Source organism: Callionymus lyra, chromosome 4 (genome assembly GCF_982586985.1).
Source record: "Callionymus lyra chromosome 4, fCalLyr1.hap1.1, whole genome shotgun sequence".
In the NCBI taxonomy this organism is placed as follows: domain Eukaryota; kingdom Metazoa; phylum Chordata; class Actinopteri; order Syngnathiformes; family Callionymidae; genus Callionymus; species Callionymus lyra.
The window spans coordinates 31,047,972-31,064,510 of record NC_141821.1 but is presented as its reverse complement, the minus strand read 5'-3'; the positions used below and the strand labels follow the sequence as shown (position 1 = coordinate 31,064,510).

Here is a 16,539-nt window from a genome sequence, read left to right as displayed (position 1 = left end):
TAAGGTCGATCCGGCTTGGGAGTATCTCTCGTCTGTGCTAGTCTTGAAAGAGCCAGTATGTGAAAAACTACTGAGAGCGATGCAGCCCTTCTTCAACAAGTATTAATCTGGAAGACAGAGACTTCATCTGAATCTGCGTGACCGTCTGTTTGGAGCTCAGTAATGAGACTGATGTGGAAAATGAGGCAGACGGACTCTTGAGTCACGACACTTATTCAGGAAGTCTAATAGCTTATGATGAGACGGTTCCTCGTTCAGAGATGTCAGAGTGACCCTGACTCGAGGCGTCCCACAAAACAACAAAACCCATCTCTACAGCTTGTTCTTCTTCTACATCATTGTCTTTGTTCGTGTGTGCTTCATGCAGTGCCAACCTCAAAATAAACACTTGAGAGAGTGAGTCTGTTGAGTGTTTCCCTAACAAGTCCACTGGTTGTTCACGACAGAATGAGATGTGAGGGAGAAGGAAAGAACAGACAAGTGTCTCAGTGCTGCGAAGATTCAATTTCAATGGCTTAACTAGAACTTTTAGTACAGAGAGTTTAATGCACACGTTCAATTGTGAAGCTTTAGTTAAGGAATACCAGCTATTTATTTTTAATCACCAATCTTCCTTTATTCATTCATCTTGAGACAGTTTTTGTTTGGCCACAAAAGTTGTTTCTTGTTTGTGCTGAAGAACCATGGACGTTTTCAGAAGATTTCAGAAGGTTGTATCAACGCTCAGAGCTCTTGACATGGTTTATGACACTTTATCGATGTTATAAACCATGTTAAGTTAGATCCATTAATTGCTAACATGAGTCATACACAGATTTATTCTGATATGATCTATTGATTTAAAAGTGTTTTTAGAGTGTTAAAGTGAGGTTTAGAAAGTGATGGTTCAAAATCGCAATCATTTTAGTTATAAAAAAAAGTATTTAAATACGAAACATACTCATAGTCTGTCCAAATTTCTCTCTGAGGCAAGAACAGTTTTGGTCGCATCTTTATCATCCATGTCAAGAGAAAAGAGTTCACAACTGGAAAAACTTAAATGAAGCATACCAAAGTAAGTGTTCTTCTTGATGGATTATATTTTACTTCGATTTTGAAGATATTTAATGGATATCTATATTGTTCAAATTTTTACAACAGGGGTCTCCAAAACGGTCCTTAAAGAGCTGGGGTGGTGCAGGTTTTGGTTGACTGTCATTCTGGTGTTGCTTGTTTCAGCTCAAACCTCATTGGTTAAACTGTACATGCTTGATCGGTTGGATCAAAAACCTGCACCACCCCAACCCTTTGAGGACCGGTTTGGAGACCCCTGGTTTAGACCATCAAATGAAATGGATTACAGAACTACAGCCACGATGCTCTGACTTTGTTCAATGAAACATGTATTATGAAAGAAAATAAATTGATTTATGGGGTAATATGATCTCATATTATATTGGTATTGTTGAGCAAATCAGTGTGATCAGCAGGCGATGTTGTTCAGCATCAATAGATTGACTAGACAATTATTTTGTACTTAACAAATTTAAATTCTCTTTTTATGTTGTGATTTTTTTTAAATACATTGTATTGCATACAATGGAGTGAATTAAACATTTGGATGTGTGGCGCTGAAATCAATCAGAATCTGATTAAATCCACAATAGATTTGTCCTTACATTTCATAAAGTCCTCTTTAAAGTGGTTTTATTCTCCAAAGGAAATGTTTTTAAAGCAGTATTTTTTCACTTCAACACTTCTCCAGTGCCTGAATAGACGATATCGATCGCACGCTTCAATCTGGGTCATTTGAAGTGTATTTTACGTTCTCTTGGCCAGCAGATCTCTATTCTCTTTTCCGTCTGCTTTGTTCCCATCAAAGCTGCTGTCAACAAGCGGCTCTTGGCTGCGCTCCCAGACCAGGACACAGGGACCGGGGAGTGCCAGCCCAAGTGTCAGCCAAACACCCCGTTGATAATGTCAAGAAGAAAAAAGAGATTTGTTCCAAAACTTCTGGAAACTCTAATCTCTTTTAGATTTACTTAACCAGCAATTGGATTCAGGGACGCTGCCCCCCCGCTGAGCTGTGACTCGACGTCTCTTTTATTGGATCACACTCATGAATATACATTTTGGAACACGTCCTCCAGAGGTGCTCCCAGCTTCAATCCCAGCCGCAAATATGCAAGATGCTCCACATTAATATCAGTCTGAGCCTGTGAAATTCTAATGCTCTAAAAACCTCCTGCCTGGATCCCTGGAGCGGCTCACAATCTGACAGAGTCAAGGCGACCAAGTAAAGAAAGAAGAAGGGAGGTAAAAAAAAGACAATGCAGCTTAATTGATCAATATTGAAAGTTGTGTGTTGCTAGCGAGGAAGTGAGGCTGAAAAGAGGAAGCAGGTCTTCTGCTGGACTCAGTGAGCAACGTAACAATGCTAGTGTGACACGTCTGCTCCATCGATTGTTTAAGTTGGCGGGTAGAAAAGGTGTCTGTTGTCATCATCGATCTACATTCATATTAATAGCCGTATGGATCAATAGATTTGCTCTGAACGTGAAGGAAACAAATGAGAAATGCTCGTCAACACCGGCGTCATTGATTAGAAAACACGTGAACGAGACAGAAAGGTTTCCCCTGAAAGCAGAGAGTCTCTAGTCGTATAATCAGTCTATAAGGAAACAATAACAGCTTATTGTTACGATAACAATTACTGCTAATGATATTCCTTTAAATGTACATGTCAGACTCACTGTATTTACCCTTGAACAGAATACAAGCATCCCTCCGCCTCCGCCATTTGTTTCACGAGCGGCTCACCATTGTGACCATAAATGCACATCAGCACCAGGAGGATGTGAGTAAAATGAAAAGTCAGCAGCTGATTGTCACTGATTGTTATCTAAATATATCCACCTGTCTGCCATAAGAAAGTGAGTAAAGCGTCTAATATTCCTTTGAAAACTGTGACTGCATTTATTGTATCTACTAAAAACAACTCAACGATGGACTGTAAGACCTTTGCACCTAATATTATTCTCAGATGATTTGTTATACACGCGTACAACCACCATGATGACAGGTTCTCCACAACATTTGTATTAGAGGAAAAATAAAGCATTCACCATAACAGTCATGAAGTGCAGAACTCCAACAAGCAGCTCATTTCCACCAAAATGTAATTTAATTGTTTTTGCAAATAGCACATCTGCACCCTCGTGGTGTTGGAACATGGGACTTCTTCTTGACTTGGCCTTCAGCGATCTTCTTTAGCAAACCACAACAATGTCGGATGAACAACAAGAATGTAACTTGGTGTCACAGCGACGTTGTTTTATTGGTTAGATTATGCAATGTTTTAAAAAGTCAAGCCATTTTTGGCAAATTGTCCTCATAGCACAGTGTTGCTGCCTTCTGTCTTAACAGAGCCATGAACGCTTCATACATTTCCGGGGTCCAGATGGTAATCAGTGACACTAACAAATTATAATGTTCCTTGCATTAACCAGCTAACAGACAGATACATCTTAGAAAGATCACAACTTCCTTGGCAGAAGTATTGAAACACAGATAGAGACAGAAAAAGAGAAATAAAATAGGTACTACCTGAAGTACTAGGTGTCGCACAGGTTTTTATAAGATACAGAAACGCGAAAAATAATCCTTACCCTTGTGTTATCTCAGGGTCAAGGTGACCCGAAGGCTTAAAAACAATCAGGTTACCTTGTCACTGAGATAACACAAGGGTCAATGAAATGCAAAAACCTTGTAATTTGGTTTAAAATACTTTACTGCGGACTACGGCAGAGGATCATGTCGGATCACGGAAAATTTTGCGAAAGCTGCTAAAATAAGGGGACTTGCATCTTTTAAAAGGCTTTTACTTTGTTATTATTTAAGTTAAAAATTGGGTGATTTAATAAAATGTAGTTTAAAACCTTCCTTGGAATGAGACAAAGAAATGAGGCTATTATTCTGATAATAAGGGGGTAGTCAGCGCACTACTGTTTCCGTCCTTTTTTGCCTTTGTGGACGAATAAGACAAACAATGAAAAATCCGGCTTACCCCAGACACAATTCTCGTGGTCATTTTGAGCTTTTATAGCTATAGATTTCCAAGTCATAGATACATTTCTGTTGTGACTCAAGGGAGGCTGTAAATTGGCCCTTACGCCGCCTCAGATCTATGATAGTCATCAAATCCTTTGAAATCCATTTGAGGATTCCACTGTTTGCTTTGACCATCGTTCTCCTTCCACACAGACCCTCCTGTCATGGAGGCCTCGCACCAGATTTGTTTCGCCTCGAATCTCGCAGCAAACAAAGCCATAAAAGCAGTGAAACCAGAGGTGAGCGTACCTGACCCCGGAGCACGTGCTGACCGCCACCCAGGAGTCGGGGTGTCCTCGGACGTGGCCGTGGTAGAAGCAGTGATCCTGCAAGAGAAAAGAGATCGATACTTGTTATTGCATCGCCGAGGAAGCTTTTAGAAATGTGTGCTCATGTTTAGACGGGCAGTCTCTGGAGCGGTTGGAGATGAATCAATCCGTCGGATCAATCCAACGCTACGACTGGATGATTACAGCGGCACCCGGGGAGATGTTTTTGATATATGCTTGGACTCCAGCGGTTCACGATATTAGCCGCTAATGACACTGCTAAGCAAACTCTGAAGAAGATCAGCCCAGTGAGGCGTTCGCTTGCACGAGTCTTTGTTCGTCACTTTTGGAAGGCGACAAGTTAATTTAAACATCTCCCATGTCACCACTGCATTATACCAGCAACACATGTGTATTATTTGTTTTTCCCTTTTCTTGGGTCCTTGGATTTGCTGACCTGACCGGCCTCCCCTGGGAAACAAGTCAACAAAAAAAACAAACAACACGAGATGGATGAGTTTAGAATAATAAGCAGTTGTACTGATTAGTTACCATGGTTACTGCCTCTGCTGGATCAAGAAGGAAACAAAATTGCGCCTCAAGTAAATCTCGCTCTCGTTAAACAACTTAAAACAATTAGGACGAACATGAACACGAGTACCAATTATCATTAAAAAAATATGATTTTTAACTAACGATAATTTAGTGTTTAAACAAAACCGAAAGCATCAACAGTCAAGTGTTACAGAAGGTGTTTATCGCCCCGGGGATTTGAATTATGCAGGCAGGTCCATTTTTGACGATTCAAAAGTGTCTGTCAGCTCATCAGAGCGTGAAATGAGCTCTTTCAGTCGAGCGGCGGCGGCGGCGAGAGGACCTCGCGGCGCCGACGTACAAATCAATTGTCAGCGAGAACTTCACCTGCCAACATGAAGCAATTAGACTGCTTACATGTTCAGAACCCACCGGCCCATTAGGCTCCGTTTCAGGGTTTGTGGCGAGTAATCTGCCAGTCGGCGAGGTCTGGGGTGCAGGAGGAGCCACGGGCAGGGGTTCCAGTCAGCAGCTTGACGGAGTTGTTTATTGTGTTTGAAAGTCTCGAGGGAGGTTAGTGGAATAAACATCATGTGGCCGTGAAACTAAAGGATCATTGGCACTTGACACCGAATCCAAATACAAAGTTAAGATCACAACTGGCCCACTTTTTTTTTTTTGCTCCTGTCATTAAATCTTCAGCCATGACATCAGAGAACAGCCTCATGTTAGACCTACAAGTCTTCAACGACCAGGAACATGCTTCCATCTTTAAAAGGCAGACACCCAGAGGAGTCATTAAATGCAACCCTTATTTGGACCATTTGAACAAAACTAAATGATGAATCCACACGGATCTGTCTGGCTTAGTGTGTGTCTCCCAGTGAAGGTCTTAGATCAGACCTTGAACCATATATGTTACACAGTACACACACAATAGTTCCAGAATTATTTTTGTTAAATGTAAGGCTGTGGAAACTAAGCCAAAAAACCTCTATGAAAATTTACATTTTGTCTGAATCTCAACCAAATGTATGACATATAAAAGCGACATTTCTAGAACCTTTTGTCGATTTTAAAGGGGGCAGAAGATAACCCTGAAATTAGGAAATGTACATCATATTTAATATAAGGATGATCTCAATTAGTTTAGCTCATATGAGCAATTGGGCAATAAAGGGTATTTCAGCTATTTATTTACGAATAAGTCATTTCCTGAACTCTTTCAGCCTCATGAGAGTTTCCTTTTTGCTTGAAAATCCGAAGGCAGAGAGAAACAACACATAGTGGCAGCAGACAGTGAGTGGTCTGTGATCAAGAGGACCTGCAGAAGAAAGAGTAAAGAGAGATAAAAGAAAGAGGAGAGCCGTGGCAGGTTGATTATAAAGGGAGGAATACTCTCAGCAACAAAACGTGGTCGTAGAAAAGAAAGAGCAGATCAATGAAATCCTCTCAGGTCAAGTCCATAAATGATGTCTATTGATTCATTTGTATATTTCTTCAGATATTCCATCACTTTGTTCCAGACTCTCATGTCCTGTCGATGTGAGTCATTGCTCTCACCGGTGTGAGTTTCCTGATTTGTTACCCTCAGAGCTGTGCCCATCAGAGCCGGATGTGTCACCGTCTCGAGTGCTACTTAGACTTTCTGTCCCATTGTTGCCCGGAACTACTCGACGCATGCTCGACGTTCACCTCTGCAAAGAGTCAAGCTCCGAGCCCTAGTTGAAGATGTCAAGCCATTAGAGGGAGTTAAGTCGGGCGGTGAGGTAGAGACGCTCAACCAAACCAAAAACACTTAAAGCCAGACCCAATAAAAGTTTAGAGAACCAGTAACTCTGTAGTTTGGACCAGAGTTGGGGAAGTTAATTTAAAATAGTGACTTGGTTACAGTTACTAGTTAGTTCTTTCAAAAGTAACACATTTACTTTAAGTTACTCGTTACTTGTGTTTGAGGATTTGATTTTATTTCACATACTTGGCGATTAAAAAATAAACGTGCACAGTGCACAAAGCCACTGATGCGAGTACACAAATGACAAACGTAGTGCTCTCTCGCTTTTGCTCCTCTTTGACTGAGACGTGTGGAGCAAAACAAACTTGTGTCAGATGCTCGCACTACGTCAGCCTCACAGTACTCTAGAGAAGAGCACTGAGCATCAAAATAATAAATATTCAAAAATAACTACTGTACTTCTGTTCACATAGTAAAATTGCGTAGTATTCACTGTATACACATACACATTTTACAGTATTTTCACATTTAGTTTTAATATATGATGCGTTCTTAACTTTTATACATTTTGCAAGCACATTTTCTACTGTAAATATTTCAATGAAAAGAGAGTTTTGTACAAACAAACACATACTGATGATACAATAGAGGTTCAACATCTATTTAAGACACTTAAATCAACACATTAGTTGCCAGCACTGGCTTTGAAACAGTATATCCTTCACAACATCTATGGCCCAGATGTTCCGAGTTAATAGGTTGACCTGTAATCTCTACGCATCTTCAACAGTATTCCCTGAGTAATTTGATGGAATGCCTTCTCCCGGGCCAACATCTGGTCGAACAAACAACCGTGAACCGTCCAAGGTCCTGCTGAAGGGGGAGATCTGGTGGATCTTTCACAGCAGGAGCATTTGTGCTGAGACATGTGAGACTTGAGTGATTGTAAAACTTCTACCATCAAAGTGTCACATGAACACATTGTCTTCTGTCTTCACCTCCTTCTCTCCTCCTCTGATCCCTTCATACATTTCCTGCAGTAGCTTCAGCTCCTCCTCACGTCTCCATACGTCCTTGCACTCCTACGCATTTCCTCATTATCTCTTCATCATCTCTATTCATATATACCCAGCCCTGCCCTCAACCTTTCCCTGCCCCCCCCCACACCAACACCGAGCAAGTGATCAGCTCCGTCCTCATCCCCTCCAATCTTCCAATTGACCCTCTTCATACATATTCTGCACCGGTTCCAGCTGGTCTGCTCGCCATCACCTCCTCACATGTCTCCTGCACATTCCTCTGGTTCTCTGCTGACCTCCGTTACATATATTGCACAGGCTGAACTACAATCTCCTCCTCATTTGCTGCTTCCCATCTTCTTGTGACCTAGTTGTTCTCAGTCTGACCCTCCTTATCCTTGGTTTCTGCCCCTCCTGGCCGCCTCATACACACATGCACTGCATTATATATGGAGCTCCCCTCCTCGCTTCCTCCCACCACATTGCTTTCTCCAGAGCTTCGGTGAGGAGAAAAAAAAATCGTAAGCCTTTCCCCACTATTGGGAAAAAGTTTGAAGGTATTCTAGTGGGTATCCTAGGAAGAGCGGCTCAAGGAGGGCAAGATAGCCACATATAAATATCACATATCACATATATAAATAAAGGAGGATTTTTAGGATTCCAAGGTGGCGGAAGAGTTGGGAAAAGACCCCCATTAAAACACAGGAATGTCCAATTTTGATAAAGAAAAAGTGTTTTAACCCTCATGTTATTTGTTTACCATAAAACGAATTATTTCGGGCCTTTGGGTCACATTGACATTTTCTATGTTTTAGTTTTTTGGGTAATTTCTTTTTATCATCCTTTTTCATTTCAAAGTTATTTCTTTTTTTTTCCAATTTCTTTGAACCCTTATTAAAGCAAACCTGCATACCTTACTAACATGGTCCCCGCCTGGTATTGTAACCAGCACTTTATGATGCAGGTGACCATTTGTGAGGCAGCAGCAACTATGTCCATATAAGAAGAAATCAAATTGTGAAATTTGAACCGGTTAATGGAGAAAGATGAGGCTTCGTCTGACCAACTCATAGTGAGCAAGTGGTCACCAACTTCCTTGTTGGTAGTATTTCTATATTTTCATACATTCTATATTCTCGTACAATCTCAATGAACATAGTTAATGAAACTCAATCGCTTTTTAAATGTGAAAACTGGTGTAATATGTGTTGAAATTCTAGTATGTTATGAATGTATGTTTATTTTGAAGAGATAAAACTATAAAAGGACTGAGACGGGCCAAACCTTCACCCAAACTCATTTCAAAATAAGCTTTTTAAAAGAAGCATTGAAACAGAAATGACTCCCTTTCCTCACTTCCTTTGAGCTATTTCACGTATTGACAGATAACACTCAGCACAGGACATTTAATGTGACTTTTATCATGATGACGCTGACAGGTAAGATCAGAATTCCAACCCACGACCACCTGAGAATTCCGAGCAAACATTCTTCTGTGTTTATTTCTCTGACCAGTGAATTGAAGCAGCTCAGCCAAAAAATCTCTCTGCTGCATCACATCACAACTCATCTGGCTCAGACCGGAATCTGGCAAATGTTGCAAAAAAAAGGTATATTCCCTTAAACTAGTTTATTCTTTTCTGATACCTCTGCAGTTTTTAAAGGCGAGGTCATTTGTTTTCTTCTCAGCTTGAAGTTGTCAGGTTTGATAAACATCAAAGGAAGAAAACAAGGATTATATTCAAAAAGTGTGGGAGGACAAGGTTTTACTTTCTGCAGTTTATGCAAAACACACGAGTGCATTCTTCGGTGCTTTGCTTTTTTTCCCATACATTCTTCAAAACAGTGACAGCTCTGGAAATTTTAACTCTTGACTACATGAAACACAGTTTGAGATGCCAAGACAATTGACAGCTGGTAGAGGACGCTCAAGGACAGTCAGCTGAAGACACACTGGAGTAAACATTAGTTTAAACGACGGTTTGTTTTGATTTTCATGGAGAATACTCAGACAGGTCACTGGTATAACAATTCATAAACACATTGAAATTCAACGTTGTCTTTGCTAAAAAGTCTGAAAGCTCCTGAACAGACTTTTTGGTGGTCAATTCACTTTTTAGACGGGCAGGGTCCGGGTAAGTTAAAAGTTTTAATATGGGAGAATGTCAGTTTCCAGGAGTTCCTTAAATGTATTATCTCTCGACAACAGTCTTGAAAACTTCTAATTGGTCCTGAGGATCTGGTTGGCACCTAACTTGGCAGCTGCCACATTGAGTTTCCTAATGTCTGCATTAAAGTCACTGTGAATGAGGCAATATTGTGGAGTGCTCTGACTTCCATTAATGCACTCGTTCGTCACGTCAGGCTGTGACACCGGCTGATAGAGAGTGGCTCTGAGTCTGGTCCACAGGTGTGTGTTATTGGAGAATAGAAAAAAGGAAGTAGATATTAGTTTCCTTATTTTAGAGACTAACCATCAGATAAAAACCGCAAAAACAAAATATTATGATTGACAAAAAATAAAAAGAGCTTGAAAATGTGGTGACAGCTCAGGTTTCTCAGCAACAACACGTGCCATACAGAGTTTGTGTTTAACTCATTTATGCTACGTTACAGGATTATTTTGTTAGTAAACTTGACTCAAACAAACATCTTGAAATTTCACAGGCTAATAAAATAAAAAGTTTAGCCAAAAATTATTTTGTAAACAATAATAGCAAACGCAACAACATTTCTTTTTTTATTTCATGGTGTCGTGACCATATCGTGCTGAAGGTTTGGGACTACTGTCTTAAAACATATAACCTTAAATGTGTTCCCCTTTTTTCATGTGAACTGCGTATACTGTAAACACATTTAAACGATTAACTATTTTTTATTTACAGATTATTCCGTTGACTTACACTGAATGTAATTTTTGAGTGGATGCAATCAAAACATTTCATTACTTTGTTTGATATTCAATCGCTAACCGGCAGGATGGATGATAGACTGGCGTCTCTTTTCTTTTGTCTTCTGATCAACCTAAACTACCTTCACGACCGACTGGTCGTTTGAGATCGACCATTTGAGCACCTGTCATGTAGCACGTAAGTGAAACTTTATTTGGTTTTAGATGTAAATCTGTCACTTTCCACCCATACATCGTTTTGTGAGTCCAGTTTTGCTGCAGCTCAGAAAGTTAAATTTGTCCTCCTCAAGATGCAGCAGAGTGAGGCAAAATAAATTGATAGAAATAATAAAAGACCAAAAAAGCAACATAATCACTGACCGCTTAAACTAGCTCACCCACAATTGGTCTTTTGCGAGTCTTATGTACACACTTGAATCATGGCGACTGATGGAGGTAAAAGACTCATCTATATACTGATTCGAAGCAACTCTGTGTTAAGCTATTTTGATTCATATATCACAGTCCAGAGAGTCTCACCGTCACACGGCCCTCCAAACACTCCAGACTTAAGTGGGCTATTGGGAAGATTGTAGGGTGTTGGAACCACTGTCTGTGACTGAGATGAGCGTGATCGCCTGGGAGGGACTGTTTCTATCATGTAGCACGATTACACATGTAGCTTCCAATAACACTGACAAGAGAAAAGCAAGAGAAAACCATCTTGTTGTCCACATTTTGTGTAAACATTAATCTTTGAATTGAATTTTAAACAGAGAAAACGTCAAAATGATCTCAAACTTTACTGAAAGATCTTGCAGAGAGTTAGTGCAAACATCATTTTCTCTCCGTGATTAAACTATGGGCTGTATATTTCAGCCTGAAAACTAAACAACTATTCATTTCAATAGAGATTTGTTCGGATCACTTAAACAGTGAATCATCCAATACACGCAGACGAAGCCAAACACAAATAGAAAATTGGATTTCTGTGATGTAGAGAAGCAGCTCAGGCCAATCGTTCCTGATAACGTGATCAAAAATTGAAGAAAAAGACAATTTAGCTGGGATTTAACGTCTCTGAAGAGGGAATCAACATCTCTATGGTTTGATAAAGATGAATGAAAAAAATTCTACAGTCAGATCAATAATCCAAATAATACTCGAAAATAAATACAATTTTATCTCTTTTTTTTCAATACACAAGTGAAGGCAGAAAGTAAAAAATAATTGAGGATTTGCTGAACCAAAGTTGAGGCTTTTCTTTATCACCTTTTAATTTGAACCTGAACTTCAGCACAAGTAGTTATGTCCCATAAATCTAACGTTACTTGCAGCCAGACCAAGACAGGATCAAAAGTAAAATCTTGAAATCAATTCATAAACAGACAGATGTAAAGGGGAAAGAGCATATACGGGATTGTGTCATCTTTCAAAACCAGGTGAGCTTTGGACCTGTTTTGAAACGGATGTCGCAGAAGTCTAGACTGAAAAGAATCCTTGCTGTTGAGGATGGTTGAGCATTGGCCTTCGTTTCTATTTGAAGAAATCAGGGTTGACAGTATTTTCATGTGGAGGTCATATTTTATGACTGGGTCGGATAGGAAAGTAGAATTCTGGATGTGTTTGGTAGAAATAGAGGGCAAAAGGCTGGTGAATTTAAAGTAACATGATTTCTAATTAAATGTATTGAGTTAGGTCAGGGGACTGGCCAAATCACCCAAAACATATATCAAACATTGGATTAGATATTTTATGATAAACATTTTCAACTAGAAACTAAATGAGTTTCCACTTATTGACTTTTATTCAAATTCAAAAAATTCAAAATTCACTTATTTTTTTACTCCCCCTCATGCCGACTAAGGGTTTGGATTATTTTTACAGTAATCTGTTCCTAGAGAGTTATAGACAAAAATGTATGTTCATTTAAATGAAGCAACTGAGAGCGCATCGGATAAACTTCTTCCAAAAAGACGCTAAAAAACCTCCAAATATCCTGCTCGTGTGTAATATCCATCTTGTCTTAAAGCCTCGACATGAAAAATAGATCCGAAAAAAAATTAAAAAGTAAGTAAGTAAGTAAGTATGAGTCCATATTTTACGCTTATTTGTGCCGGACGCGATATTACCATAGTACTTCAGGTTTATATTGTTAGTCTTTAAACAGCTGCCACAAACAAGGGTAAAATATAGAAGATCTCTCTCTAAAAAAGGAATACCCTGTAAATGATACCAACCCTTAGTCGACATGTGGGTGACAATAATGAAATTTAAACTTTGGGTGAAGCTTATCTCTTTTGATGGCACCTGGCATCGTATCAGTGTCATGATTGACAGCTTCATTGTTTTTTAATCAGCAAATGCATACATTTCTTCTTTGAGTGTCACTTGGTAATCTGGAGCTTCATGGTGTGAACCAGCAGCTTGTGAGTTCAGTTCTTAGAGTGAATTCACACACAAGAAAAATGATGAATTCCAACCTGAAATGGAGAAACTCTAACATACACTCTGAACTTGTATTTACGGAATCAATCATGAAATATAACAGTGTGTGTGAGTGCTGAAAAGCTTCTGCTATGGACTGGCTATATAAAAAAGCGAAACTTGAGTAGGAGGTGTATCTGATTTTCAATCAATAGCAGAATTGGATTTGTCATATCCTTCAGGGTTAAGTCAGGTTTTCCTTTTCAATGAAATGCCCTGACAACAGTTGGTGGAGATGGACCAGAATTCTGTATTCAGCGGGAGGTATACTTTCTGATATAACTTCATGAGAAGGCTAATAGAAAAGCTATGATATGGTACGTGTCCAGCAACAATTCTAAACTCATCAATGTTGGAGAGACTCGAGCATTAAGGATTTAAGGCCTACTTCCTGTGAGTCAGTGGGTTTACCTATCTTAATCAAAAATAGGGCTTTAATATTCTACAAAATAATGCTACTTGGCCAAAAAATATGACATCATAGTCAGGCTAGAATCAAACAAAGATCTTTACAGGACACGAAGGATAATGGGGACCGAGACGGTAAAATCTTGGTTAAAAAAAAAAAGACTTTCCGCTTCAATACTATCTTCTTTGTCTAGAACTTATCTGATTCTTCTTTGCATTATGGTTGCAATTGGCTTCATCTTCCAACTTGCTTGACTTCAACACGACACATGCAGCATGTCGAGACCAACAGAACAGTAATATATACAGACATGTGTAAGACTTGACTTGTAGATGACAAATTAAACCCTATATCCAGTTTCCAAGTGAAGAAAAACATTTGCATCAACACCCAAGTTTGATAAGAAGCAGAGTATGGGCCAAACCTACAGATTCTCTGAAGCAGATTTTCCCTCCTTAAAGACAGTCAATGACTGCAATCCTGTTTGTATTGACTTGTAAATGAAGGTATCTCTGTATCATGGTCATGATCCCTGCGGAGGTGAAGGAGGTCGTCTCACCCTGAGAGACTTTACCATCAGCTTCTTCCTGGCAGTTGATTCTGCTGCCATCAGCTCTCTCAGCTCTGCTTGTCCTCAATTGAACTGAACAGTCTTTTTTATCCGAGGTGACGTCCACAAAGTCTGCACTTCATTTCACGTGTGAAGGTTAAATTATAATATTGTTATTGTGTTCATAAGCTTTGGTCGACTCTTGCTCTTTAAGGATGTTTTAGGTATATGTGTAGTTTATATGACATTACTACAAATTCTCTATAAAAGGAACAGAAACAGACGCGACGAAGAGATGAAGCCATGACAGAACCTCGAAGAAACAAGTGAAAATAATCATCCGCATCACAGAGCGAGAATGTCGGGGTGACCTTGCTCCATGTTTGCGGAGCTCCCAAGAAAACAGAGGCTTATCTCAACATCTTGCTGGGGGATTTTGAACTTGAAGAACATGTTATTAACACTGCCAGACTAATTCATTCTACGGAAGTTAACAAGTGGCTCATTGCTCCGCCGTCTTGCATGTGTTTCAAATGTGCAGCTCACAGTTGGAGCAGCTGTCTCGGCTGTTTGTACGACCCGCCCGTCTCAACTTCCTCCCGTATATTCTCATCAGATATTGCCAAATACAAGCTCTCCATTTTCTTTGCACAGTGCACATGCTTCCTATTTGAAAGTCTCGAGTCGTCTCAGCTGGAAGATTTGGAAGATTGAACTCATCTGTTTGTTTAGCAGAGCAGAGACTTTTGCAGCAAATGTTTACCAGCCTATTTAGAACCACTTTCAAAGCCACAACTGCAACAGGATTCAATAAAAAGATGTAAAGTGCTCCTGCCTCTGGTCCACCAGGGACTTTTTCTATTTATTAACAATGGGCAGCTGCGTGCGTTTCTTCCTAAATAAGAATGAGCTGCTCTTTTACAATCCCGAACAAGAAGTTACCATTTATGCATTCAGTGCGGAGCGAGGCCACAGACACCCGGCGCTGTCTCAGCACCATCGCCTCTCAACAAAAGGTTGGAGGTGACAAAGATTCCTGAAAGGCCAGATCTAATGATTTTCAAACTCACTGTGTAATTGTGGTCGCTCACAGTCACCAGCTGGCCGTCCTCCGTGTAGTAGCTCTCGCTGAAGTCTGCTCCCAGAAGCTCACTTGGAGAGAAAAAGAGACATTAAACATCATTCAAAACTTTGAAGAGCTCAGTTTCATTTGAAGGATGAAGAAACACTCGATCTTCACACATGACCTCGCTGATACTTGGGCAGCTCTAGCTCTGGTTCAGGGACCGAAGTAATAGAGATCGAAGCAATGGGCGTGATCTGAATTTCTCATTTACTGAACAACTGAAACGGAATGACTTTGCGTTGTATTGTTGATTTCACTAACAAAGAGAAACACATTTTAGTGGTCGGACCAAGTGAGAGCGACCAAAGTCGGACAGCCTGGGCGGAAAAAAGAACACTCTTGCTCACACTTTCATTGCATAGAAGAAGATTGAGCGGCAAAATGTATTTTTTGTGAAGCCACCGGGGGATGTGCAAAGAGCTGCAGTTCACAGAGTGTCCACATGAGGCTGGTTAAATCATTAACACAATTAGCCAAAAAAAATGTAATAAATTCAGATTTAATTACGACATTAAAAACATAATCGTTTTTCCCATTTTGATGATATCCCATGTGTCATTTTTGTTAATTTGCATAATAAGGGGTGTGGTTAACTTGACTGACACATGAGCCCGTCATAACCTCAGATAAAATGGTTTCATCGGCCAATCGTAACTCAAACCGCCCCAGATCTCCGCCCGACCACCTACACTGAAAGACTGGTTCAGTAACAAACCAATGACGTCACAGTCACTACATTAACAGACTTCAACAGTCTAGAGCCCAGAAAATTGCCACTCATGAGGTTGTGGACAATCTGGCATGAGTGAATTTTAACCAGAAAACCATGTGCAGAAGAGTTGACAGTATTATTTAGTCTGTTAGGTAACAAAAATGGAATAACAAAAGTTAGTTTCAAGAGCTTCTAGATGATTAAACATCATCTGGACTAATAATATCCCCTAATAACACTAATTGTTATTAGCAATTGTCAAGTCAATTCTCATGGGTTGAGATACAGCTATGTTCTGTCGCACCGACAGACTTGAGGTCAGAGGTCAAGGGGGCGTCCCGGGCGAGTCACCTGAGTGTAACAAACTCACACACACCTACATGAATTAACCATGCCCCGGTCACAGCTGTCACCACACAAACCAACCTGATACAACAGAGAGGCAGAGTTTATAGAGTTATTAGAGAGAAACTTGTACTTGAATCAAGTCCCTTTAGTTCTAAGACGTTCCACTTATAGAGCAGCGAAGCACTTTTACGTAGCCCTCCAGAGAGACACACTAAAGGTCACTCACAGGTCATCAAACTCAAATTTTTCAGCTGCCGCCGAATTAAAGTATGGTCGGAAACGATAAATCCAGCATACTGTTTTTATAATATAACATAATAATATTTAAATAAATAAATGAATAACTAGATATATGAATAAATAAATGTGGT

At 39.9% G+C, this 16,539-nt stretch overlaps 1 protein-coding gene across 1 annotated transcript in view; it reads right to left on the bottom strand.

Annotated features, from left to right (window-relative positions):
* The window catches only part of adam19a (ADAM metallopeptidase domain 19a), a 142,087-nt gene that overhangs the window by 46,376 nt on the left and 79,172 nt on the right, over positions 1-16,539 (bottom strand). The window contains exons 4-5 of the mRNA XM_087789723.1: positions 15,053-15,134; positions 4,339-4,415 (exon numbers count right to left, since the gene is read on the bottom strand). Coding sequence (XP_087645849.1) covers positions 4,339-4,415; positions 15,053-15,134 — 159 coding nt within the window. The remainder of the gene's footprint in view (positions 1-4,338; positions 4,416-15,052; positions 15,135-16,539) is intronic.